The sequence below is a fragment of the Ictalurus furcatus genome, chromosome 27 (assembly GCF_023375685.1).
Source record: "Ictalurus furcatus strain D&B chromosome 27, Billie_1.0, whole genome shotgun sequence".
NCBI classification, from domain to species: Eukaryota; Metazoa; Chordata; class Actinopteri; order Siluriformes; family Ictaluridae; genus Ictalurus; species Ictalurus furcatus.
The window spans coordinates 16,192,443-16,218,520 of record NC_071281.1 but is presented as its reverse complement, the minus strand read 5'-3'; the positions used below and the strand labels follow the sequence as shown (position 1 = coordinate 16,218,520).

At 40.8% G+C, this 26,078-nt stretch overlaps 1 protein-coding gene across 1 annotated transcript in view; it reads left to right on the top strand.

The window, feature by feature from the left end:
* Window positions 1–20,431: 20,431 nt before the first annotated feature.
* Window positions 20,432–26,078, top strand: part of nkd1 (NKD inhibitor of WNT signaling pathway 1) — a 38,866-nt gene continuing 33,219 nt past the window's right edge. The window contains exons 1-3 of the mRNA XM_053616934.1: window positions 20,432–21,532; window positions 21,703–21,735; window positions 22,003–22,142. Of these exons, the coding sequence (XP_053472909.1) occupies window positions 21,508–21,532; window positions 21,703–21,735; window positions 22,003–22,142 (198 nt within the window). The 5' untranslated portion in view covers window positions 20,432–21,507. The remainder of the gene's footprint in view (window positions 21,533–21,702; window positions 21,736–22,002; window positions 22,143–26,078) is intronic.

Genomic DNA, 26,078 nt, shown 5'->3' with positions numbered 1-26,078 from the left:
ACTGGTCACTGGAAGTTCAACATGGCATCTCATGGCAAAGAACTCTCTGAGGATCTGAAAAAAAGAATTGTTGCTCTACATAAAGATGGCCTAGGCTATAAGAAGATTGCCAAGACCCTGACACTGAGCTGCAGCACGGTGGCCAAGACCATACAGTTCCTTCGGGATATCCTGACAGTAACAGAGATTGTTGTTGCCTCTGGTGAGTGTACGTAGCGAATACAGTTACGTCTGCCAACAAAGCTAGTGCAAAACAAACAACGAAAACGAAAGCGACCATCAGAACTAACGAAAACATTTGACAGGCCACACCCACAGGCAACAACAGTAGTAGTCGCTACACGCCCACAAGAGACAAATTACAAGCGACACAGCCGAGTATGAACATAGAGTAAGGGATTTGTCTGTATCTTATCATTCGCTGCGTCTCTGATTGTAGATTTTAACGAATACATTTTTTAAAATAAATGTCCATAGTTGTATTCACTACCGAAAAAAAGGCAACTAACAAAGGAGACTGGAGTCTGTTGTAAGTTTTGTCAAAAAGCTGGTATGTCTGGATGCTACAGCATCAATTGTAACCCTGCCCCTTTTTTACAACTGCACAACACCACAATCTCATACCGTGCTCACATAAAAAGGACCGATTTTCTCACTTTTACCTCATATACACGGACAAATATTCACAATATACCTCAAGACGGCACAAGTCTCATAATGTGGTCCCCAGTTTTATGGAATATTCCACATTTCTGCACCGGCACTACTGTGCTGTGCAGCCAGACTGGCCTATAAGCAGAACAGCCTGGCCTTTGCTCTGTGTGAAGCTCGGCTTTAAAGAGCCTCCTTTTTGAAGCTGACTGCGGCGCTGTTCAAAGCCGCAGCTGTTTTGGGTGCTGCATGACAGCTATAATTGATGTTTATTTTGGCACAGAGTTCCCACATCCTTTCATGCAAATGTCTCAAGCACGCCGAAATGGCTCAGAGCAGCACCATGAAGAGCTCTGTGTGCCCATGTGTCTGTGTGTGTGTGTGTGTGCAAGTGTGTGGATTGATAGCCAAGAACAATAAAAACGGGCTAATGACGAACATTTACATGCTAAGTAATAAGAGCTGGAGCGATCGTAGAAATTAGAGAAAGACAGAGCCGAACGAACGGTTCTGCGTGTGGAATATTCCATAAATCTCAAGTTGTTTATAGATATGAGATACAAGCATTGTTGGTTCGAATTAATTTTTTCTTGCTGAGCAAATCCTATTTCTATTGCGCCGACCCTTGCAATGCCCTACGAGCCACAGAGACTGGTGTGCTTAGTTAGAATTAGCTGGATAATTTGGGAAGACAATGCTCGACTAGCGGTCCATCTATCCATCCATTGCATCTAGCCCCCCATGACTAGAGATCGTAAGTCGTAATTTTCATCCTCCGACCAGGAAAGAGAACGTCCTCATAATTAGGAATTCCTCAGGAACTCAGGATGATCTCTTCAACTCCAAGTTCACCAAGTGACGACAAATCGACATGGCCACTCACAGCGTCGACAATAAACAACCTGGCACCTCTTATATTGCCCACCCGAGCTTTAGATCAGTCAACATACAGACGTTTTCGCTCGTTAAATCTCTAACACTGACTATACAATTTGTTGTTTTGAGGAGGAAAATGTACATCACTCAAAAGAGTTAGCTGGTTAGCTTGGATGCTAACAAAAGTCGAACAACATGGCGTCCCTGTCGTGGTCGCATTATGTAGCTCGAAAATGGTGAGTCGAATGCAGCATTTAACACAGCTCACTAGCTAACGTGGGTTAAAAGGGTGGACAAAAAGGGGCGGGGTTACAACAGGTACGTTTCTAATGACATATGAGATTTCGCATCAAATTCTTACTTCAAATACGCTCCTGGATTGATGAATTTTTCTAGAAAAATCGTCTGGTGACTGGAATAATATCCCAAATTCGAGCAGAGCGTGCAGAACACGAAAGTACTCGTAAGAGCAGATTAAGTGTCTTAGAGCTGGAGGCTGTAATTGCTTGTACTTAAAACTTCCTAAGAGCCTCAATTGGTGTGTTTTTTAATGTGTGTTTGTGTGTGTGTGGGCAGGGAGGGGATGTTTCGAGACCTCCTGAGAGGTGTGTGGTTACGTTTTCTGTGTACCATCTGTACACTGTGTGAGGTTTTCTGTTATTTCTCAGCATCTCAGAGATAAGTGTTTCCACCTTAACCGAGGGCCGTGGCCTCCTGGAGGGCTGGAGAGAGCAAGAGAGAAGGAAAAGTGGTAAACAATTCGAGAGAAAGCTACAATAGCAGCGAATAGGTCACGAATCAACAGATACGGTGATAATCGACAAAGCCAGGAGACGAAGCTGACGGAGAGAATGCGAGAGAAAACAATAGAGAGAGCAGTACATAGTGAAGGAGAGAGAGAGAGAGCGCTGTCTATCAGACATTCCCAGCCGCCACGCGTTTCCCCTTTAACCGCAGCCCACCAGAGCTGACATCACCGTGGAAACACGTAGAGACCATGGGCCCCTCTGCATCTGCTCCCATTTATGTTCACACACGTACACACACACTGCGTCACATGCTTTTCTATGCATGATGTTCACATGGCCCTAGAAGATCACGTGTTGGATGTGCTCGAAAACTATTTGCAGATCCAAAATTTCAGTAACGTGTAGATTTCCTTCCCTTCTCAGGCTTTCAGGCTCTACATACGAATCGCTGTGTTATTTATTCACATATGTTTCATGTTATTACCTCACATCCACATAACATTTCACATTCTATAGTTTTTTGGGGTTTTTTTTTTTCTCAGTAAGGGATCCACGTCTTATGAAAACAAATCACGTCTCCAGTGTGTGTATTTTCACTCTCTGATTTGTGATCTGTAAATTGTTGTCCAATCTGAATTGAATTGGATTTTAGCTAACTTGCTAATTACTTTTACACAACTGACACGGTAACTTATGCTGAGGTCGTGGTGCCTTGTAAGTGACGATTTGCAAGTTGTAATAATGTCATTTCCCACCCAGGGACATTCAACATGCAAAATTCGACAAAACAAAACCCAAACAAACATGGCCGCCTTCACAAAAGCGTGTCTTGTTTGGTCTGTTAGAGCACGTAAAGCTCATAAAAAGCTACTTTAAGTGCACTTTTACAGCTCTAGGCCTGAGTGGCTATTGGCTTTGTTCTATTTTAGTGAGCTTCAAACATTCATTCAACATTTTGGACTGAAATTGCAGCACAGCAACAACAGCATACAACAGAGGGTAGCTTAGCAACAAGCTAGCCTGCTAACATTAGTGATAACTCTAATGCTGATTGTTCTCAAAACAGTGATTAGCATGATCAATGTTATAGATATTAACTGATCTAAAGCCAATCCTGCTTTAAACTCATTTAAAAGTAAAAAAGGGGGACTTTACACTGATTTGACATCACTCCGTAAACAGGGAAGGAACCGGTAGTTGAGAAGATTACCCCAAGTTTTCTATTTTTGCACATCTTACACAGGGACTTGTATGGCAGATGAGTCACATAAACAGATTTCAAAATGTGCATTACCGTCGATATGGCGAAGTTGTCTGTAAGGAAATGTTTACTTAACGTCTATGGAAGGAGTCTCCAGTGTTAGCATTTTGTAACAGTCAGTTTGGCAAAAAATGAGACAAGAGCTTTTCATCATCCCTGCCTGACCTTAAATCACCTCACCGTACAGCTAGTCTCAACCACACTCAAGCCAACAAGGACAGCCAGAAACTTTGGGGTGACTTTTAATGACCACTTGAACTTTGCAGACCACATTCCAACAACTGCACAGTCCTGAAGGTTCATTCTGTATAACATCAAAAAAAATCAGACCCTATCTCACTGACCAGGCCACACAGCTAGTCCAGGCTCTTATTATCTCAAAACGCACTACTCTCGGGCCTCTCAGCCAGCTCCAGAAAACTCCTTCAGATGATTCAGAACATCTTGTCTTCAACCAGCAGAAAAGGACCCACCCCTCTTCATCTCCCTCCACTGGCTTCCTGTAACTGCCCGAATCAAATTCAAGACCTTGATGCTCACGTAGGCACGAGGTCCCTTTCCAGAACCTTCAAACTGACCGTCCTTCAATGCTGAAATGAACTTCCAACCTCAATCCGGACAGCCGAATCCGTCTTACACACTGCAGCTTCACTGTGGATAGTCAATATATCTATCACGGGGAAGCCTGGAGCACGTCCCAGGGAACTCGGGGCACAAGGCGGACGGGGTTCAAATCCATCGCTGGGCACAATCACACACACACACATACACACATTCACACACTACAGACAATTTAGAGATGCCAATCAGTCTACAATGTACGTCTTTGGACTTGGGGAGGAAACCGGAGTACCCGGAACAGACCCCCCTGAAGCACGGGGAGAACATGGAAACTCCGCACACACAGGGTGGAGGTGAGATTCGAACCCCCAACCCTGGAGGTGCGAGGCAAATGTGCTAACCACTAAGCCTCCACGCCCCCTCATCAATTGATATGTATTCACATTTTAAGTATTGCTAAGTGTTATTCATCAAACCGTGAACATGTGACCAGGTTAAAATTGATATACACCCGATTTGCTTCTTATCTGGAATATCTTTTGACCACGCATGGTTCGTACGTAAGTAAACGCGATATGAACGTGGTACTAAAACACAGAGTAATGTACATGGGCACTGCATCAGAAGGCTTTTTATTATGATCTAGATCAAAATATTATTAATCCCTCAGTGTCTGGCTGTGCTTTTCCCTCTTCTGTCTTGGTCTACAGCTGAAATTAGACCCCCAGAGAAAGATTTTGGAGTATGTTGCCCTTCACCGTACGGATCGTGCGATATCAGGATAACTTTCTAATTACAACGTGCAACAGCAAAGATACGGAGTTCAAATCAAGCTCAAAGCGAAATATCCCTTTCATTCTTCTGTTTATGTTTTTCTTTTGCGTGTTATGCGTGCTTTACAGCCTTTTTTCTTTTCCTATTATTTATTTATTTATTTTCCCCCCGTTTTTATTCCACTCGACTGGACGGCGTCCATTTTCCGTTTGGATGCGAGCGATGTTTTAAAAAGCATTCCTAAGATTAAAGATAGGACGAAATTCTGAACAGAAAGCATATCGGATCACTCATCTGGAATTAAAGAGCTGTTAATGTGAAAGGGGGGAAACTTGGTCGCATATAAAAGAGAGGGATTAAACACGCTGATAAGGAGTGACAGAAGTGTTACATAAATCTTCATAAAAGGTCAACTTCAATAGATATTACAAGTGTTTACTATTACACTCAGTTACGTAAAACTGTCGCAAGCTAAGAGGAGTAGAACGAGCGTTCGGATCAGCGTGTAGGATCGTTTGGAGAAATTTCAATCTTAAAGTTTGGCATGCTGAGGTTCCCTTTAAAAACTGCTCGGATGATTGAAAAGATCCAGTCGATGTGCATGAGTATGGAATAAAACTAGAGATGCACAGATATTCAGAGCGATTATTCAGAGCGATATCGGCCGATACCGATAACCCATACCGATTGTTCTGCCTTTTATATCTTCTTTTAAATGAATAATAATGCATTCCTCAATTCTGAAGGAAATGCAAATAAAAACTTTATTCTCTCCATTTCGACAAGTTGTTCCACAGTAACTGGTCTCATCAACAGAAAACACATTACTCTAATTAACATGAACACATGAACTCAATTCTGAAGATTAAAGTAAGATTATTAACTTATTGAATGTTATTCATTCGTATTAACATTGACTGAATTCTAAAAAAAAAAACCTCCTGTTAGTCTCACATTCACTCTCCACAAACACAAACATTTCGACTCCATCACTGAACATCGAACCGGTCGTATATAATATCAACTTTTTTATATATTAACATTAACTGCATATGAAATATACTACTCTACAAATATATTTTTCAGTGCAATACTTACGTTTTTGTCTACTCGTCGTCATTTATATCTTTCAATGGTGTACTGGCCCTTTAATTCAGCTCGAGCAGCTCGGGGAAAAAAACGTATTAAAAAATTAGACTCGATGCCGAAACTCCCGCTTCACTGCTGTAAAATTTTAGCGGTGCAGAGCTTACAGAGCTTACAGACTGCAGTTTTGTCATCATTCCACACAAGAGACATCATCTTTCCACACTGCACGAATTCAATGTGTTTTCCCGCCCTCTTTTGATTGACAGGATATAATCGGCCCTGGTCGTCGGATGTGTTTAAACTATCGGCCGATGGCCTATAGCGTGAAAAATTGCCTTTATCGGACACATCGGTGCATCTCTACATAAAACATTGGTCATTATGCTGTTATAGAAAAATAATCAACAACGTGGTGATGTAACGAAACAGATCTACTGTTAGAACGCCAGGTTAAATTCTTTTACAATAACAGTACGTCTCGAAGTGTTTTATTCCTCTTATACCACAGTGTTTACAGCATAAATTGTAACGTTTAATGTTCGGGCGTTCCCTCACAGGCCCTCTGTCCTGAAGACTTTGCCATGTCTGAAATCTAAAAGGTAGAGGTAAAGCTTTACCTCCTGATCATGGAGCTCATTACCACCTGATCATGGAGAATGCGTGTGCATTTGTTTTCCGAGTTGGAAGCTTGAATTCAGGAGTTTTATTTAAAACCAGATTCTAAAATAGCGAACATAAAATCAGCAAGGAGATCAGGAGGAGGGTAGCGACAGTGGTTCTTTGTTTTGCGATAATTAATCCTGCGTGTCGGTTTGAATGGAGATGATACAGAATAAAGAAAAGGAAAAGAAACAGATAGATGGGGGGAAACCCCCCCCCCCCAAAAAAAAAAAAAAAAACCAGAAAAGCAAAATCCATAAAGGACAGCTGAGACAGAGTGGGAGATGTGATTCACTTTAAGCTGAGCCATACGTTTTCCAGATGTTTTCCACAAAGGTTTCTTTTTTTCTTTCTTTCTTTTTTTTGGGAAAGAAGTCTACTAACCCGATGCTTTCTCCATGAAAACGGAGCCGGTTAGCATCGCATCTGAGTAAACCCAGACTGCACGTTCTTCTTCTGCTTTCATTATCGTTCACGTAGTTTAATACGTTATAGTCTGAATATATGGTACAAATGTTATGTGGAAAAGTTTCTGTGCTGGATTCTACCGTCAATATCCTGCAAACAAATGCACGAAATATCAGCACAATAATAATCCTAATTATAGGAACGTTCATACACGATATCCGTTCCTTCTCACAGTAAACATGACCTGAGTGCACACAGATGGACCTTAATCGACTAATTATGCGACTTCTGAAGTTAATTGGATGGACCAGATCTTAAATCATAAAGGGGATGAATTCACAATTGTTCATTTTTTTTTAATACAAGGTATATCCCCCCCCTCCCCCCCCCATTCCATTTCAACAATGTGGACTATTTAGTTAGGCCCATTACATAAAATCCAAATCATTTCCAATCATACCTGCTTTTGACCATACCCTGAACGAAATGATTCAGTTGTTCAATAAATATGCCAATTATTATGACTGTTATTTTTACATTAAAAAAAGCAAATTATTAGAATGACTTCATTGCTTTAAGTTCGGCACTAGATTAGTTCACGTAAATTTGTGGCTAAAAATAAGATAAAGTGTATAGCCTATTTTGCTCTCTTAACCGGGTTAAATTGAACATTATTTCACACACTCGCGCAAAACTAGAAAAAGAAAGAAAGAACGTTTACTTATACTTATTGCATATTAAAACGGGAGTGTTGTTGTTTTAAAACTGAATACGCATTTGCAGAACTTTAAACTGATTTCATTTGGCGTGTTACGGATGGCTTGTTTTCAATATTACCTTGTGTCCTATTGGCTTTAAGGCCTAAAGACTGAAAGGTGGTCTCATTAATGAGCTTCGTAATCACTTCCCCTCGATTTCTTCCCAGGTTAGGAACCTTGGTATCATCCTGGACTCAGAATTATGCTTAACCACGCAAATAAATTCGGTCGTAAGTAGTAAGAGTTTTGATCAATTATGGATTAACTCTAAACTTAAAACATTTTTGTCTTTCTGAGATTTGGAGAAGGTTATTCGTGCTTTTATTACATCGCGCTTAGATTACTGTAATTCATTGTACTTGGCTTAACTCAGTCATCTCATGCTCGTCTCCAGATGGTTCAGAATGCAGCTGCAAGGCTGTTGACCAAGGCAGAGAAATATCATCACGTCACCCCAATTTGAGCATCGCTCCATCGGCTCCCGGTCCATTTTAGGATCCGGTTTAAGATTCTGTTGTTTGTCTTTAAAACTCTTAACGATCAGGCTCTTTCTTATCTCAAAGATATTCTCACACCACATTCATCTAACAGAATTTTGAGATTTTCTGATAGGTTTCTTTAGTATGTCCCTCGATCCCGTTTAAAAACTATTGAGGATAGAGCTTTTTCAGTCCTTTAAGTCCTTTAAGTCGTTTATGGAATCAATTGCCACCGGATATCCGCCTTTCACCTTCTCTTATCATTTTTAGACATTACGTGCCTCAGTGCTATTATTCTTCTTACATTTTTTTTTAGAGGTGCCAATAATTTTGAAACTATGGTTTTGCTTCTTCATTTCCTGATGGGCTTTAGTATTAGTGTATGCGTTAAGTCTTCTTTACATATCAGTAGTTAAGCATGGTTAGTTGCAGACCTTATAGTAAAGTGTTACCGTTAATCACTGCTCGTTTTAATAAAGGGTGCCAATAATTCTGGAGTTGACAGCAGCACACACTGTATATTGTTTATATTTAGTTTATATATAACATGAATGTGTTATGTTAGTTGTTACGTACACTAACATAACACACGGCCTATACATGAACCCTGTGTGCCTGTTTCGTGAGACACAGTCATGTGTTTATTTCCTGAAAGGCTTTGGAACATTGGAGAGACCAACTACATGGCCCTGACACACACACACACACACACACACACACACACACACACAAACTAACACACACAGGACTGTTTATATGAAGTTGGTAGGTAAGGCCGCATGCAAACTCAGGCTCACACACACACACACACACACACATCTGCAGAAAGTGTCAGGGACACAGAAGGGATTGTGGGTAGAGTTGGCAGATCCTGCCAAGCGTTTGATCTGTTCCTGAAGGAAACAGGAAACTTCCTCTGGAGGACACACACACACACACACACACACACACACACACACCTGCCTCTCTGAACCAAGGACTAACATAAATTGGAGGCCTAGACTGATAAATATCACCATAAAGTATTTATACATTGTCCATGCGATGAATGTAAAATAAATAAATAAATAAATAAATAAATAAATAAATAAAAAAGGCAATTTATTTATCTAGTAAATAAACTCTTTATGTGCTGTATTCTGAGGGTTTAGGGTATGCAAATTTTCCTCCATACTGTGTATGTATATACTGTATATCTGACAGTGGTCTAAAGATATCATTAAGTGATTGCTTTACAATCTTAATACAAATACCTAGTACAGAACTACACACAGCGTCATGACAACCGAGGAGCAATCAAAACAAGTCTGGGGCAAAATTCTAGAAAAGTAAAAATCAGGGTTTGGTTTGAAAAAATATTTCCCAAACTTTGAACATCTTGTGTCTTGAGCATCATTAAGTTCATTATTATACTGTAAATGATAGAATCTATACGGCACAACTGCGACTCTACCTAGAGGAAGCCAAGGATAACTCTGAAATGATGCTACCGCCAGCATGCTTCACTGGATGGATGGTGTTTAATGGGGCTCTCCAGGAACAGGTGAATCACATGACACTTTAAACACACATATTTTGACCCCCATTAGCTAATTATGAGACTTCTGATGGCAGTTAGTTGCACCAGAACTAATTTAGGGGTTTCACAACAACGGGGTGATTACTTATGCAATCACAACTTGTAGTTTTTTTTTTTTTTTTAATCTATAAACAGTTTTACAAACTGACTTCAATATTAGGGACTACTTTATGATTATATAATTGGGATTATGTACAATTTAGAAAATGTGGAATAGTTTAATGGGGGGGGGGGGGTGGGGGGAGGGGTGTTACTTATGCAAGGTCTGTGTATGTCTGTGTATATATTAGCACATATAGGTCATGGTCTATGAATACATATTTTCATAAATTCATTCATGTACAGTACTATGCAGAATGGTCTGGGAGGCAGAGTACATTTCTTTCTTTCTGTCTTTCTCTTTCCTGCTCTGTCTATCTTTTTTGGGGGCATTAAGGACAGAGCGGGTTTGTGTTTTCACCCCAAATTAAATCTTTTCCTACTCACCACAAAGTAAAATGCAGAATATTTTTCATTCTTTTCCATTCTGCCAGCACCATGCCGTTATTTCAGTGTTTTATGACTTTGAACAAGACTTTTAGTAGCTGAACTTTTATGACCTTTGCCTGAGAAAAGCCTTTTCTTTTGTTTTTCTCCACAGACAGTGTGTTTAGTGTGTTCAGCGCGTTTAGTGCGTTCAGTGTTCAGTGCGTTCAGTGTTCAGTGCGTTTAGTGTGTTCAATGCGTTCAGTGCGTTTAGTGTGTTCAGTGTGTTCGGTGTTCAACGTGTTCAGCGTGCTCAGTGTGTTCAGCGCATTTAGTGTGTTCAGTGTTCGGTGTGTTCAGTGCATTTAGTGCGTTCAGTGTTCGGTGTGTTCAGTACGTTCAGTGTTCAGTGCATTTAGTGCATTCAGTGCATTCAGTGTTCAGTGCGTTTAGTGTGTTCAATGTTCAGTGTGTTCAGTGTGTTCAGTGCGTTCAGTGTTCAGCGTGTTTCGTGCATTTAGTGCGTTCAGTGTTCAGTGCGTTTAGTGTGTTCAATGCGTTCAGTGTTCAGTGTGTTCAGTGCATTAGTGAGTTCGGTGTTCAGTGTTCAGTGTTCAGTGTGTTCAGTGTGTTCAGTGTTCAGTGTGTTCAGTGTTCAGTGTGGTCAGTGTTCAGTGTTCAGTGTGTTCAGTGTTCAGTGTGTTCAGCGTGTTCAGTGTGTTCAGCGTGTTCAGTGTTCAGTGTTCAGTGTGGTCAGTGTGTTCAGTGTGGTCAGTGTTCAGTGCTCAGTGTGTTGAGGAATGGACACGCACCAGCAGGAGAACTTTTATAATTGTGATGAAAATCATCCTAGGTGCATGTTTAATATCGGAGCAGGAGACGGGCTGCTGTGTGCGGACGACACGGCCGAGTTTCTGAAGAACTGGAGATCAAAGATTTAAACAAACAGACCAAAGTAACGCTGCAGTATTACTCAAATTTCTAAATTCTTTCTTTCTGTTTTCTTTCTTTCTGCTTTCTTTCTTTCTGCTTTCTTTCTTTCTTTCTTTCTTTCTGCTTTCTTTCTTTCTTTCTTTCTTTCTTTCTTTCTGCTTTCTTTCTTTCTTTCTTTCTTTCTTTCTGCTTTCTTTCTTTTTCATTCTGTTTTCTTTGTTTCTGCTTTCTTCCTCTTCCTTTCTTTCTTTCCTTCTTTCTTTCAGCTTTCTTCCTTCCTTCCTTCTTTCTTTCTTTCTTTCTTTCTTTCTTTTCTTTCTTTTCTTTTTTCTTTCAGCTTTCTTTTTTCTAACTTCTTTCTTTCTTTCTTTCTTTCAGCTTTGTTTTTTTCTAATTTCTTTCGTTCTTTCTTTTTCTGTCTTTCTTTCTTTCAGCTTTTCTTTCTTTCTTTCTTTCTTTCTTTCTTTCTTTCTGCTTGTGTCTGCGTGTGTCAGCCTCTTGATGTCTTAGCGTTTTTGTTGTCCTTCTTTATCGACCTCATTAGTGATCACACTTGCACCCTGATGCGGGATGTGCAGCTGCTACTTAGATAACATCAAATCATATGTGGGTTATGTGGGTTTTAGTGTGTGTGTGTGAGTGTGTGTGTGTGTGTGTGTGTGTGTATGTGTATGTGTGTGTTTATGTGTGTGTGAGTGAGTGTGTGTGAGTGTGTATGTGTGTGTGTGTGTGTGTGTGTGTGTGTGTGTGTGTGTGGACAGGGTAAAGCTTTACAGTGCTGTCCCATAGGAGCTTCTCCCTCACTTTGAAGCGCCTGCTTATTTTGGTGGCTCCTCTTATCTCTGAAGGAAAGATCTCTAGCTAAAATCTCTCTCTCTCTCTCTCTCTCTCTCTGCACTTATTTTCTTCAATGTCTCCTTTTATTCCTTTTTGGTTTTTCTCCTCCTCTTATTCCCTCACTTCCTTGTCTTTCACTCTTCCTTCCTCCTTTCTTTCTCTTGCTAGTTTCCTCCTCCATCAACACATTAAGAAGCAGTAACGATACATAAAGCTAATTCCTCTTACACCACGCCAATTCATCGACACTAACTTTTTTTTCTCTCTCCATATATAGTTGCAGTTAATGTAAAGGAACATCCATGGATGATGTTTGTTCCTGTTATGACTTACATTTTAGCAGCTATAAACACTAGTTCCTTCACCAGCCTCTCTTTTTTCCTCTGTCTCGAAGTTAATAAGTGAAGAAAAAAAAAAAGTTCAATGTGTCGGGTTACTATTAAGTCCTATAGACGGCTTTAGCTTTCACACTGGAGACTCCTTCCATAAATAAATAAACACCTAATGACAGAAAACAAACACATTTGTTTACGTGGACCCTCCGCCTTACAAGTTTTTGTGTAAGTTACTATTTTCTGTTTTTATTTGTGTATATATATATATATATATATATATATATATATATATATATATATATATATATATATATATATATATGGTACAAGTTTTACAAGTATCTGTGTAAGTTACTCTTACTATTTTTTGGTTTTATTTGTGGTATATGGTATATATTGTATGTGGTATATATGGTCTATATATATGGTATATAGTATATGGTTACTATTTACTGGTAATGTTACTGTTTTCTCATTTGTAAGTCTCTTTGGATAAAAGTGTGCTATAGAAAGGATAAGATATTAGAACTAGTGCGTTTACATAACATTGTGATTTGTGAACACATTCCGACCAATCAGAATCGAGAATGCAACAGCGCTAATGGATGTGTTTTGATATACAGTGGGTAATTAACGAAGATCATAAACACTGCTTTGCATTAGCTTTGCATTACTGAACCTGGCAACGCTGTCATTTTGGACAAAAACATGCAGCTCCTCTCTTTCTTTTTTTTTTGTTTTGATCCTCACTTCAAAGAGGACTCCCTACTGTTTGTGCCTCACTGCACTAATTGTGTCCCCCTTTCTGGATGGGGCGCAAACCCCCAACCGCTTCAAAAAGCGGTCTTTTGGAGGCGAAACTAACACGGAGAAACGCTCAGCCCCCAAATTCAGCAGTGCTGCGAGACATCCCTCGGCCTTCCTTCAGTCCTTCTGTTTGCCTTTTAATAGCTATGTTATGGATTTGATTTTCATGCTATCAAAGCTTATTTGTGTTTTAATGACTGATTGTACTACAGTATGCACTGTTTGTGGGAACATACAGACCAGACATCCATTTTTGCTGCTGCTTCTCATGTGAGCTATTTATTGCGTTTGTATGGTCGACGTTTGTTTTTGTATATTCTGATTTATTGTTTGTGGTTACATTTTCAAATGGCACCAGTTTCAAACTATTGTTCCGGTTGGACTTGGGGATGCTGTGGTGCTTGCGCAGTTCTGTGGCTCCTGGGTTTCATGGTGCAAGGTTTATAGTGATGGTACCCGGTGACGGTATGGTCCTGAGGGCTATGAGGACCGTGGGACTATGATCAGCTACGACGTTGAAATTAGATCATGTCGGCTTTTTGAAGCACTCTGCAAAACCAGCTGTTTAATGTATAAACTATATAAAGCCATCCATCCATCCAGCTTATCCTTCACAGGGTTGAGGGGGAGCCTGGAGACTATCCCAGGGGATCAAGGCGGGGAACACCCTGGATGGGGTGTCGACCCATTGCAGGGCACAATCAAACACAGACACTTTGGAAATGCCAATCAGTCTACAATGCATGTCTTTGGACTGGGGAGGAATCCGGAATACCCGGAGGAAACCAACAAAACCACATTACATTACATTTGGCAGACGCCCTTATCCATTATCTCATTTATACAACTGAGCAGTTGAGGGTTAAGGGCCTTGCTCAAAAGCCCAACAGTGGAAGCTTGGCAGTGCTGGGATTTGAACTCGCAACCTTCTGATCAGAAGTCCAACATCCTAGCCACCGATGAGCTATCACTCCCTCAAGCTCCGTGCACACAGGATGGACGCGGGATTCAAACCCCCAACCCTGGAGGTGCGAGGCAAACGTGCTAACCACTAATCCACTGTGCCCCCCTATAAATCCAACAAATTCTTCTTTTTCTTAATATTTCCAGAAGCTAGGCTGACATGATGACATCAGTGTCCCGAATACGATGCTGGCTAAAGTTCCTCTTCAGTTGAAATGTGGTCCCATGGCACACGTGCATTCAAAGGAAAGTGCCTCCAGGACTGAACACAGCTCGAGTCTACAGTACTTGTCTCTTCCTCTAGTGGACATTTTAATCTGGCTTAATTTTGAAATCTTCAAAGAAATGTTTTTGAAGACCCTCTTTTTTTTTTTCTACTTCACCGGACCTTCGAGCTTTGATAACCTACCAGCTTGTGTTTGTTCACTGAAGTTCATGTGAATCCAAGTGGTCTAGACTCGATCCGATTTCATGTCTTAGACTTCAAAGAAAAGATCGGACACATCAAATACTGCGTGCGCAAAACGAAAGAAAGATCAGATTTGACCTGCTGAAGCCTGTGTGTGTGTGTGTGTGTGTGTGTGTGTGTGTGTGTGTGTGTTTCATTCAATAAAGGGGTAAACACATTTAACAGACTCGGGGATGCTGAATGCTACTAGCTGTGTGTGCGTCTGGCTTCTTAGGACATGAAACAGAATTCTTAAATGTAAGTTTTCCTCTCATTTTACACTACAAGGCCAATAAACACAAGCTAAGCTTCCAGCTAGGAAGCAAGGAATCATCTGGAAAAAAAAAAAAGATTCTAATTCAGAAAATGATTCATGACCCACATACTTCTTATTCTTATTCTTATTCTTATTTTCAAACCATATTTTATGGAACAAGATGAATGGCTAAACTTTTGGCGTACATCAGAAAGCAGTTCAACTAAATATTGTTGATTACATTTCTATACTAGCACCGATGACAAGTTTTATGTTCATGTGCTCGTGCCCTGTGCTCTCGTTTCTATAGTGACGACTCGTTCACAGCGACTGATATGGTCGACACTACTTGTAATCGGAGACTAATACTAAATGGATTTAAAAACATGTTATTTAACAAAGAAAAACAAATAAACATGGATATTGTAAAGTTTTTCTGTAAGAAGATGTTTATTTAACGTTTATGGAAGGAGTCTCCAGTGTCAGCTGTATTGCAGTTGCCCCTGTCCACTCTCACGCACACATGACCTGCCTTTGTCCTGCAGGAAGTGAGACAACAGTCACATGCCCTGCAAGCATTTCTGCAGCTGCTCTCTCTCTCTCTCTCTCTCTCTCTTTCTCACTCTCTCTCTCTTTCTATATATATATTTCTCTCTCTTCCATTGTTACATGAAAAATAAACAGTAGTGTTGGAGGTTCTTTGGATGTCTAATTTTACACGCAAGGGATCAGTTTAGCTTCAGGGTTTCATTTCGACGAAGCAGGAGCCCACCTGATCAATCAGTCTTGGTCTTCAAACAGCTGAAGAGTTGGATCAGGTGTGATCTTGCTTGATAGACATCATGTGCAAAATGTTTGTGTGGTATTTTGGTAACAAATTTACCATAAGATAACATGTTAGCTTAAGAACAGTATTATTGGGACTGTAGGTACTAATTAGGTAGCATTTTGGTATAACTGGTACCATTAGGACTGTAACCATTGGGGTAGTATATTTGGACCACTGGAGTCATGGGGACAGCATATTGGTACTATTAATACCATTGGTGAAGTATTTTGGTAGCATTGGTCCAGCACATTAATACCTCGGTTACCACAGGGGCAGTGTATTTGAACCATGGATACTAGTGGGGAGGTATACAGTATTTTTACCATTGTGGCATTATATTGGGACCATTGTACTACTGCGGCAGTATAATTATAACCGTTGGGGCAGTATATTGGTTCCCTTGGGCTTCGGGCACTATTCCAGAACCATTCTTACCATAATATACTTCTTATCAGGCAGTATATTATGACCCGTGGGGCAGTATTTTGGTTTGAGTGGGGCAGTATTTTGGTAGGAGTTGGGGAATATATTGGTACCATCGGGGCAGTATATTTTTATGATCGGGGCAGTATATTGGTAGGAGTTGGGCAGTATATTCATAGGAGTTGTGCAGTATATTGGTATGATCAAGGCAGTATATTTTTATGATTAGGGCAGTATATTGGTATGATCGGGGCAGTATATTTTTATGATTAGGGCAGTATATTGGTATGATCAGGGCAGTATATTCGTAGGAGTTGTGCAGTATATTGTTATGATTGTGACAGTATATTGGTATGATCGGGGCAGTATATTGGTATGATCGGGGCAGTATATTGTTATGATTGTGAGAGTATATTGGTATGATCAGGGCAGTATATTGGTATGATCGGGGCAGTATATTGGTATGATCAGGGCAGTATATTGGTATGATCGGGACAGTATATTGTTATGATTGTGAGAGTATATTGGTATGATCGGGGCAGTATATTGGTATGATTGGGGCAGTATATGGGTATGAGTAGGGAAATATATTGGTATGATCGGTGCAGTATATTGTTATGATTGTGAGAGTATATTGGTGTGATCGGGGCAGTATATTGGTATGATCGGGGCAGTATATTGTTATGATTGTGAGAGTATATTGGTATGATCGGGGCAGTATATTGGTATGATCGGGGCAGTATATGGGTATGAGTAGGGAAATATATTGGTATGATCGGTGCAGTATATTGGTATGATTGGGGCAGTATATTGGTATGATCGGGGCAGTATATTGGTTTGATCGGGGCAGTATATTGGTATGATTGGGGCAGTATATTGGTATGATCGGGGAAATGACAGAGGGTGAGATCTACATATGTTTGCTCATCATCAGATGTGATTAGAGCTAATCTATGTCCTTTCCGATTTCATTCACACTTAAACGTGTTTACACTTCTCTTGCTTTCCCCATATACAGGCACGAAAGGAACTGATGGGAAAAGCCATCTCTCTGCTGCCTGCATCAAAGCACAGGAAGTGTGTCAGATACAGGCCGGCTGTTCCCGGTCTTGGTGTGTATGTGGGGGTACAATAACAAATCTGTGTTAAAGCTGTGCAATGATGTGTTGACATATAAGCAAGAGTTGGCATAAAAACACACTGATCTATACACGCATGTTTTTACGGGGTGCAATGAGTGTGTTCATTGTATGACTGAGAGGAGGTATAATCACGTGCGCACCGCCGGGGTTGGGGGTTCGAATCCTGCCTCCGCCCTGTATGTGTGTGTGTGTGTGTGTGTGTGTGTTCATGTGCATGTTCTCCCTGTGCTTCGGGGGTTTCCTCCGGGTACTCCGGTTTCCTTCCCCAGTCCAAAGACACGAATTGTAGGCTGATTGGAATTTCCGAAATTGTTCCCTGGGATAGGCTCAAGGCTCCACCTCAACTCTGTGCAGGATAAGCGGTATGGAAAATGGATGGATGGATGGATGGATGGACGGATGGATGTCATGTGGCAGAGACGGGGACAGCTGCAGGTTAAGAGTATTTATTTTCGAACGGGCAGACAAATCCGAAACGGAAAACAGAATCAGAGTCAGGAAACAGGCAGAAGTTAGCAAACAGAGTGAGATGGGCAAAAGACAAAGACATAAACCAACAATCAGAAGCGTAGTCATGGTAAATGGTAAATGATCTGCACTTATATAGTACTTTTAGTGGTTCCAAAGCGCTTTACACTGTGTCTCATTCACCCATTCACTCACACACCAATGGTAGCAGAGATGCCATGGCAGCTAGTTTGCTATCTAGCTTGGCACCGGGAACAACTTGGGGTTCAGTGTCTTGCCCAAGGACACTTCGGCATGTGAATTCATGTGGGCCGGGAGTCGAACCCTACAATGAGTGTACAACCCGAGTCTACCACCTGAGCCACAGCCGCTCCACATGACCGTAAACACTAAAGCAGAAGAGCAGAAGGCTTGGTATCACAGGTACGAGACACTGAGCGTATACTTCGTAATGCATTGTAATCAATGGTGGCAGTGATGGTGTAATTGAGTCTTGGTGCATTAACTGTTACGAACTGTTCCAACGACTGCCCTCAGGTCACTATTATAAGTACGTCTTGAGTAAACATGTCATTTTGTCATTTTTCCAGTAAATGGTAAAGACACAGATAAACTCCAGCTAGAGTAGATCGACTAAAAAATGATTAAGTATGTCTTTACTATCAGTGTAGTGAATGTCGTAGGTGTCTCCTTGATAAACATAAATGTATTGCCTGTCTTGTAATTGGAATTTTTTAAGGAACTGAAAAACGATTCTCTTTAATACCTCACGACCGTTTGAGCAACTTTTTTTACATGAATTTGCAGTAACGCGACCATATTTCTGACCTATTTCAAACACTATCTGACGTGCTGTAGATTGCTACTGCTAATGCTGCTAACACACACGTCAGACGATCCAGACAGACACGATGATGCACAACAGATCAGACAGACAGGTACGGTGTGTAATCTATGCTCACATGTCACCAGCCTCCTTTTTTATCTCTAAGTCAGGTCTACTGTTTGGAGTGGCAGGAGGTCTGAGGTCTGTTGAAGCAGTCTCTCAGGGTGTGTGTGTGTGTGTGTGTGTGTGTGTGTGTGCTGTCATCTATTTGTCTTAGTCTGCTCAGTTGACTGAAATCAACCTATGTTAGCTCTACGTCATTTCTGGTCCAATTTTGCCGTCGTAGACAAAACAACAAACATCGTAAAAAGAATTCTTTGATTTTTAAGAAGCCATAATGTGACGAACGATTAAAGTCCCGTTGCGACCAAAAACAGCCGATGACGATTTTCTGGAAGTCTGAGTAGATTAAAATAAAAACGTACAGAGCGGCGCACAACCGCTAACTTCTCACAGGAAATAATGCAAATGCGGCACCAAGCAACAAACTAACACCATAATCACTAAACACCCTGCTGGAAACAAACAAACAAACAAAGCCAGCACACAACTTCTAATGGTCTCCACTACAAATATCATTACAGACCATCAGCTAACCATTAAAACCATTACCATTACCGTTAAACCATTACCATCATGCCACTAATATAAGGCGACAAATTACCCTCAGAGACCCGCAGGGACTATTACAGTTCCCATTATAACCATTAAAACCATTACTAATTCTATGAGGGTTTCTATTGTTTGGTTTTTTTTTCCCCCCATCACAAATATTTCAATCAAAACATTTAAAGTACATGGTGGAATTTTCCTCTAATGCTTTGCTTGACTTTTCCCAACACTTTTGGGGTTTAATGGACCACTGAACTGACCCGCCTTCAACTGCAGATCTCGTCCATGCTTTACTGTGAAGCTTAACATATGACTATTCATTTTCTATTTGGTTTGGACTGAACATGGCGCTGCGTTGTGTTGTGTTGTAGATACTGAGACTCTGAAAGACACCCGGCTCGCTTTCATGCACCGCCTCGGTCCAATAAAACACTTTGGGTAAGCGCCTCCTCTGCGCTCAGAACTGAGACACGGATGTTGCCAGATTGATGATAATCCCATATATCTCTATGTTTACATACTGGACTGGTTATCTTTATACAGTCAGTACACTCAGTAGCCCCTTTAGGATCAGCTTCCATAGAGGTGCATTTTGTAGATTGACAGTTATCGACTATATCATCCCCACTCTGTCACCCCCATTTTACCCCATCCATCAGTGGGCACCGGACCACCTGGGACTGCTGCTGACAGATGTTTAATCAGTGCTGGAACGTTCTCAGCACAGTACTGACGCTCAGGTGACATCTTATTGGGCGTAGCACCGCTGTCATCATGGCTTCATGTGGCGTGAATTTTGTTTTGTGCTCATCCCAGCATTCTTATGCTGCATTCGTAGTAATTCCGGAGTTGTAATGACGTCATTTCCAACCTCAGAACGTTCCATGTGCAGAGTAGGAAAAAACAAAACGAAACATTTTCCGAAAGCACGTCTTTTGTTTGTTCTTTCAGAGCACGGAAAGCTCATGAAAAGCTAGTTTAAGCGCACTTTTAGAGTTCCAGGCCTGAGTGACTATTGATTCGGTGGACAATAGCGACTAGCATGAGCGACAAGCTAGCTGCCTAACCTTTAGCGATAACGTGCTAACTCTAATGTTCATGATTCTCAAAACAGCGATTAGTATATTCAGTGTTATAGATTCAACCAAGCGCTGTGTCTGTAGTGTATATGAACTGATCTAAACCCAATACTGCTTTAAATTCATTTAAAAGTAGAGAAGAAGAACGTCACACTTTTCCCAGCGTGAGCGGCCATGTTGATTTGACGTTACTCCGGCAAATTGAAAAGACTAACTCAAGTTGACGAGTTGAAATTTCAAGCCGATGGGGCGTTTTCTGTGGCTTTTATTGTTTGTAGGCGAGGAATTACAAGTTGCAACTTTACCTAGCATTGTTCTCAATGCGCTCATACTTGAAACATGAAAAAAAAACACGATCAAGTGGTTCTATCTAAAAGGAACACTTTCGTGGTTAAAAGTAGAGGTGTGCGTCAGGACCGGGATCCTGTGGGACCCAACAAAAAAATTGTGGGCGTAGTCCGATTGTAAGATTTTGTGGGCGGGACCGAGCCATCACTGGTACAAAAGAAAGGTCACGCTGATGAACACGGGAGTGTAGTGGACGTGTTTACTATGTTCATTCATTCATCTTCACTAACCGCTTTCTGAGGAACACGAATGGGGCATTGCATACACCGAAGAGCAATTTAGCATAGCTAATCCGCTACCTGAATGTATCTGGGAGATGGGAGGAGCCTGAAGAACCTAAAAGATGTTCAGGTGAAACTTGATAAACACTACACAGAGAGCAACTTGAGCTCGGGTTTTGAACCTGTGAGGTGACAACATTGCTTCCCAATGCTTCCTTAATAAACCAACAGTTTTAGACTTTAAAGACGCACAGTTGACGGACACACTGATTATCATTGTATCGTGGACACACACCTTGTCAATTACATCAACTGACACTGATTGTCCATCGTGGGGCTTACTGGCCATTGTCGGGGTTCAGGGCGACTCTCTGATCAGGAGGATCAACAATGGAGTGAATTTGGCAACCCGTGGGGCCGTAGTGGGCGGGGGCTGGGAGGGAGAATGCGCGCGTGAGGGGGATCAAAGCTCCACTCGCGCTCTGGCTCTGTGTCGGATGTAACCACGCGCGCGTTTCGGTCTGATCGGGGATCGGAATCACGCTTTGGTTTTTTTTTTGTTGGATTACACCCGATCTCATGTTTTATTCCTGCAGTCTGATGCGGAGAAATGGGTAAACTCCACTCCAAACATGGTAAGGGTTTGATTTTCATGCGTTTTTTATTTTCTTGATTTTTATGGAGCGCTTTTCTTATTGTACTTCTATCCACTAACCCCGTTTTCCCCATGTCCCCCCCCCCTTCCCCCCCACACACCCCACACACACACACACCCCACTCTCCCGTGCCTTTCTACTGCCAATAGCTGCAATCTGTAAACCGAGGGAAAGCCCGGAAGGTGAGTGACTGCCTTTCAGTTGCATGAATATGAAAGAGATTTGGTTATTAATTCATTAAAAACCACGCAGTAGAGCTGCCGGGTTTTTAATTTTTTATTTATTTATTTATTTATTTTAAATCAAGTCCCCCACGCGCTTCATTCTGGCGCAAACCGAACCACAAGTCTGGAGACTTTATTATGTTTATTATTCTTTTTTTTTTTTTTTTTAAATGATCTTATTGTGCAATCCCGTGTTAAATGCAGTTTCCTTGCTGTTCGTGGTAGGTGATAGTTTTGTAGTGAATGCCTGCTTGGCGAGAAAAGGACTGGACGACTGGTTGGTTAAGCAGAAGTATTACTGCACGAGCGCTCGGCTGGAACAGCAGGACTGTCCACAGAAAAGTACCTGCGGGGCATCAGCGAGGGTAAGAACCCTGTCTGCCTGCCTCGTGCCTCGTGTCCTGGTGCATGCACGTGTCAAAACGTGTGTGGGGTTTTTCTTTCTCTTCATTATTATTATTATTATTATTATTATATATATAAAAGTATATATATTTGCGTTTGCGTGTTCTGTGCGTTGCTTGTCCGCTTTCCTGGCGCGTGCGTGGCCCCACTGCACTTCACATTGCGGCGCTTTGATGTATCAGTGCGTCAATGTATCGTTATTTTCACTTAATAACTCGCTTAATATTGTTATTTCGACTTAATAACACATTGTGACGTAAGAACTTGTTATCTCGACTTAATATATGATTATTTTCGACTCAATGACTCGTTTTCTTGAGTTAATGACTCGTTATTTTGACGTGATAACTTCTAAGGTTTAATGACTCATTTCGACTCAACACATCTTTATTTCGACTTAATAACTTGTTAGTTTGGCTTAATATATCATTATTTTTGGACTCCATAACACGTTTCCCTTACTTAATACCTCATTATTTTGACGCAGTAGCTTGTTAGACTTAATACCTAGCTCTTTCGACTTAATAACTTGTTATTTTTGACTTTATCTAGTCAAAATGACAAGGAATTAAGTCACAATAATGAATTATTAAGTCAAGAAAACGAGTGATTAAGTTGAAAATAATGATATATTAAGTCAAAATGGCGAATTATTAAGTCTAACAAGCTATTGCGTCAAAAGTAACGAGTTATTAAGTAAAGAAAAACGAGTTATGAAGTCAAATAACGGTATGATATATCGTATAATCATATATTAAGTCGAAAATAACAAGTTATTAAGTCAAAAATTCGACAAGTTATGTCGAAAATAACAAGTGATTAAGTCAACGTAGCTAGTTATTAAGTCTAATAAGTTATGACGTCGACATGATGAGTTATTAAGTAAAGTAAATGTGTTATTAAGTCGAAATAGCAAGTTATTAAGTCGAAATGAGCCATTAAACCTTAAGTTATTAAGTCTAACAAGTTACTACGTGAAAAAATATTTAGTTATTAAGTAAAGAAAATGAGTTATGAAGTCGAAAATAATGATATGTCATTATTTTGGACTTAATAACTCGTTATTTCGACGTAATAACTTTAGACGTAATAACTCGGTATTGTGAGCTAATATAGAATTATTTTTGACTGAATAACTTGTTAATTTGACTTAATAACTTGTTATATCAAATTAGCCACTAGCGATTCCAAGATATTATGCTGCTGTATAAATCTGATCTCGCTATTTCGACCGAAATATTCATTGCTCCAAGATATTCTTCTATTTAGTACGTAATAGCTCGTTATTTCAAGATGCTATGCGGGTATTTTAACTTAAATATCTCATTAGTTCATTTTAACATCACGTTGTTTTGAAGCTAGTCATTATTTCGCCTTAATATGTAATCATCTCATCGTATCATAATTAATACTGTACAGTCTATCAGTAAGAGGAATATTAGCTTATAATTCCATAATCCGTTTTCCAGATGTTAATTAAGTGGAATTCGTTTTTTTTTAAACACACGCTCATGCCTGTGCATCTCATGATCGATCATAAGTTAGTAATATGTTCAAATAACAAGATATTAAGTTGTAATAATCACATCATGTCCTGAAACGTCGACTTATTAGGTTGAAAATAACGACGTATTATTTATTTACTCAATAAATTTGGTCGCAAGTACAGTAGCCATGTCTTCGGGGAATTCATCTCTTGCTAAAAATCTCGTATTTCTTCCCAAGGATTCCTTAACCGTTCTTGTTGGTGCAACAAAAACTGAAGAATTCGTTTCACACCACACAGGTTCACATGCTGTGTGTTTTAGGAAAAGTCTTTCAGGGAACTCGAAACGGTTCCTCCGAGCCATCATTCAGAAAGAACTTGCATGCTGCTGTTATATTAGACAGTGTGAGTGTAATCTGGTGTAAATATTCCTGTTGTTATTCTTAATCGTTTCCCGGCTTCGCCATGTTCTGTGACTTGGCCGACTTAAAGACCACCCCGTTTCCCCCCCCTCCCAAACCCTAACGCGCCCCCACCCCCCTCCCCCCTTCCCCCCTCCTTTAATGGGTTCCTGCGCTTGGAAAATGATCTTGGCATTGTGCTTTCGATAATCAAGAACAATACTGAGTGTGTGTCGCGCAGCAAGCTGGGAACACACACAGGAAAGAAAGAAAAAGACGCTTTGTTTTGCGGCCCGAGCCTAACTACAAAAGGCAGAACCGTTATGTTGAGCTGAGATGGGAGAAGTTTTTTTTTTTTTTTTTTTGAATCCACACACCCACTAATGAATGGCTTTTAAAACGCCTGCCAACGGGCTCTCTACAATTGCAAACACTCCCTTTGAAGCCTGAGGTAGAGCCGGGAAGTTTTTGTTTTAAAAATGTTTATTCCTGTGAATGATGGGAGGGGAAATGTCTGGTCCAGAGATTTTACAAAAGGTCCAGAGTGGAGTGTGTTTGCACCTGACAAGCAGAATTTTTTTTATTATTATTTTTTTTGCTAAAAAGGAAGAGAGGAAGAAAAAATGACGATGACACATTCTTTAAAACAAAAAAATAGTCTGACGCATTCCTAAAAGTGATATGAAACATCAAGTTCGGAATATTACAAAGGACCACAGTATTTGCACTTGACAGGAAATCATTTTTAGGGGTCCAAGCACCGACGGTGCCGGAACCCTGCTGTTTTTGTTACGATTGTTATTTATTTATTTTGTAATTTTTGACTAAATGGATGGGAAACCTTCACAGCAAAGTTTTTTTTTTATGGTTTGCAATGAACATTGAGATGAACATGAACATGATGAGATGAGATCTGAGACATCTGTTTGAGTTTTACCAAAAAAAAAAAATTTCCAGAACCCGCTTGGTCCTGACAGACGATCATATTTTTTTTCTGAAAAGAGGAGAGGAAAGAAAAAGATGGCATGAAAGTAGTCGGACGTACCCGAGGTGTGCTCTGCTTGAGGAAAAATGTCTCCGTGTTTAGACGAAGGATGACGGTGAAGTTGTCGTGAAATGATTTTTTTTTTCTAGCAAGAGATGACGGGAAGGAAAAAAAAAAGAACTCCACACCAAAGTTAGGGGTGTGCATTTAAAAAAAAATAAATAAATAAACATTTCAAAGTAGTCTGATGCATTCCTGAGAATGATGGGAAGCATCAAGTTTGGAGTTTTACAAAGGACCGCAGTCTATTTGCACCTGACAGGAAATCTTTTTTTTTTTTTTCTTTTTTCTAAAAGGAAGAGTCTGGGGGGGGGGGGGGGGGGTGGCGAGAGAGGGGGGGGCGGGCTTCACACCAAAGTTTTTTTTTTTATTGTTTCCATGAAAGCAGTCAACCATATTCGTGAGAATGATGGGACGTGAGACATTTGTTGAAGAGATTTACAAAGGTCCGGTCTGTTTACCTGACAGGCAGTCTAAAAGGGGGTGGGGGGGGGGGGGTTGGGGGGGGTGGTAGCGCGTGAAAATATTCGGACATACCCAAGGCGGTGGGTAAAACGCCTCTGTGTTTAGACGAAAGGTGAAGTTGACTTTTTTCCCTGTCAGATCCACGAGGCTGAAACGGTTTATTTAAGCAACAGAGGAAAGAATGTGTCAAGGTTCAGAACAGACACGGTGCTCTACGGAAAGCGATGGATCACGGTGGGCTTGAAAGCATGACAGGCTGGTGACAGGGGTGCATTGTGCACCCGAGTAAAGGAGGAGGGGAAGGGAAGGGAGGGCGCGCGAGCCTGTCTGTGATTTGGCATCCTGGTAAACACACAAGAACGTCGCTTTTTGAGAAGAGCCGTAATGCTCTGGAAGCACTTCTGAGGAAGCGTAAGCCTCTTTTTGGGTCGCGGGTTCGCCATGTCTCAAAAGAGTTTTTGAGAACGCGAAAGGGGGTGGGTGCGTGGGGGGGGTGCGT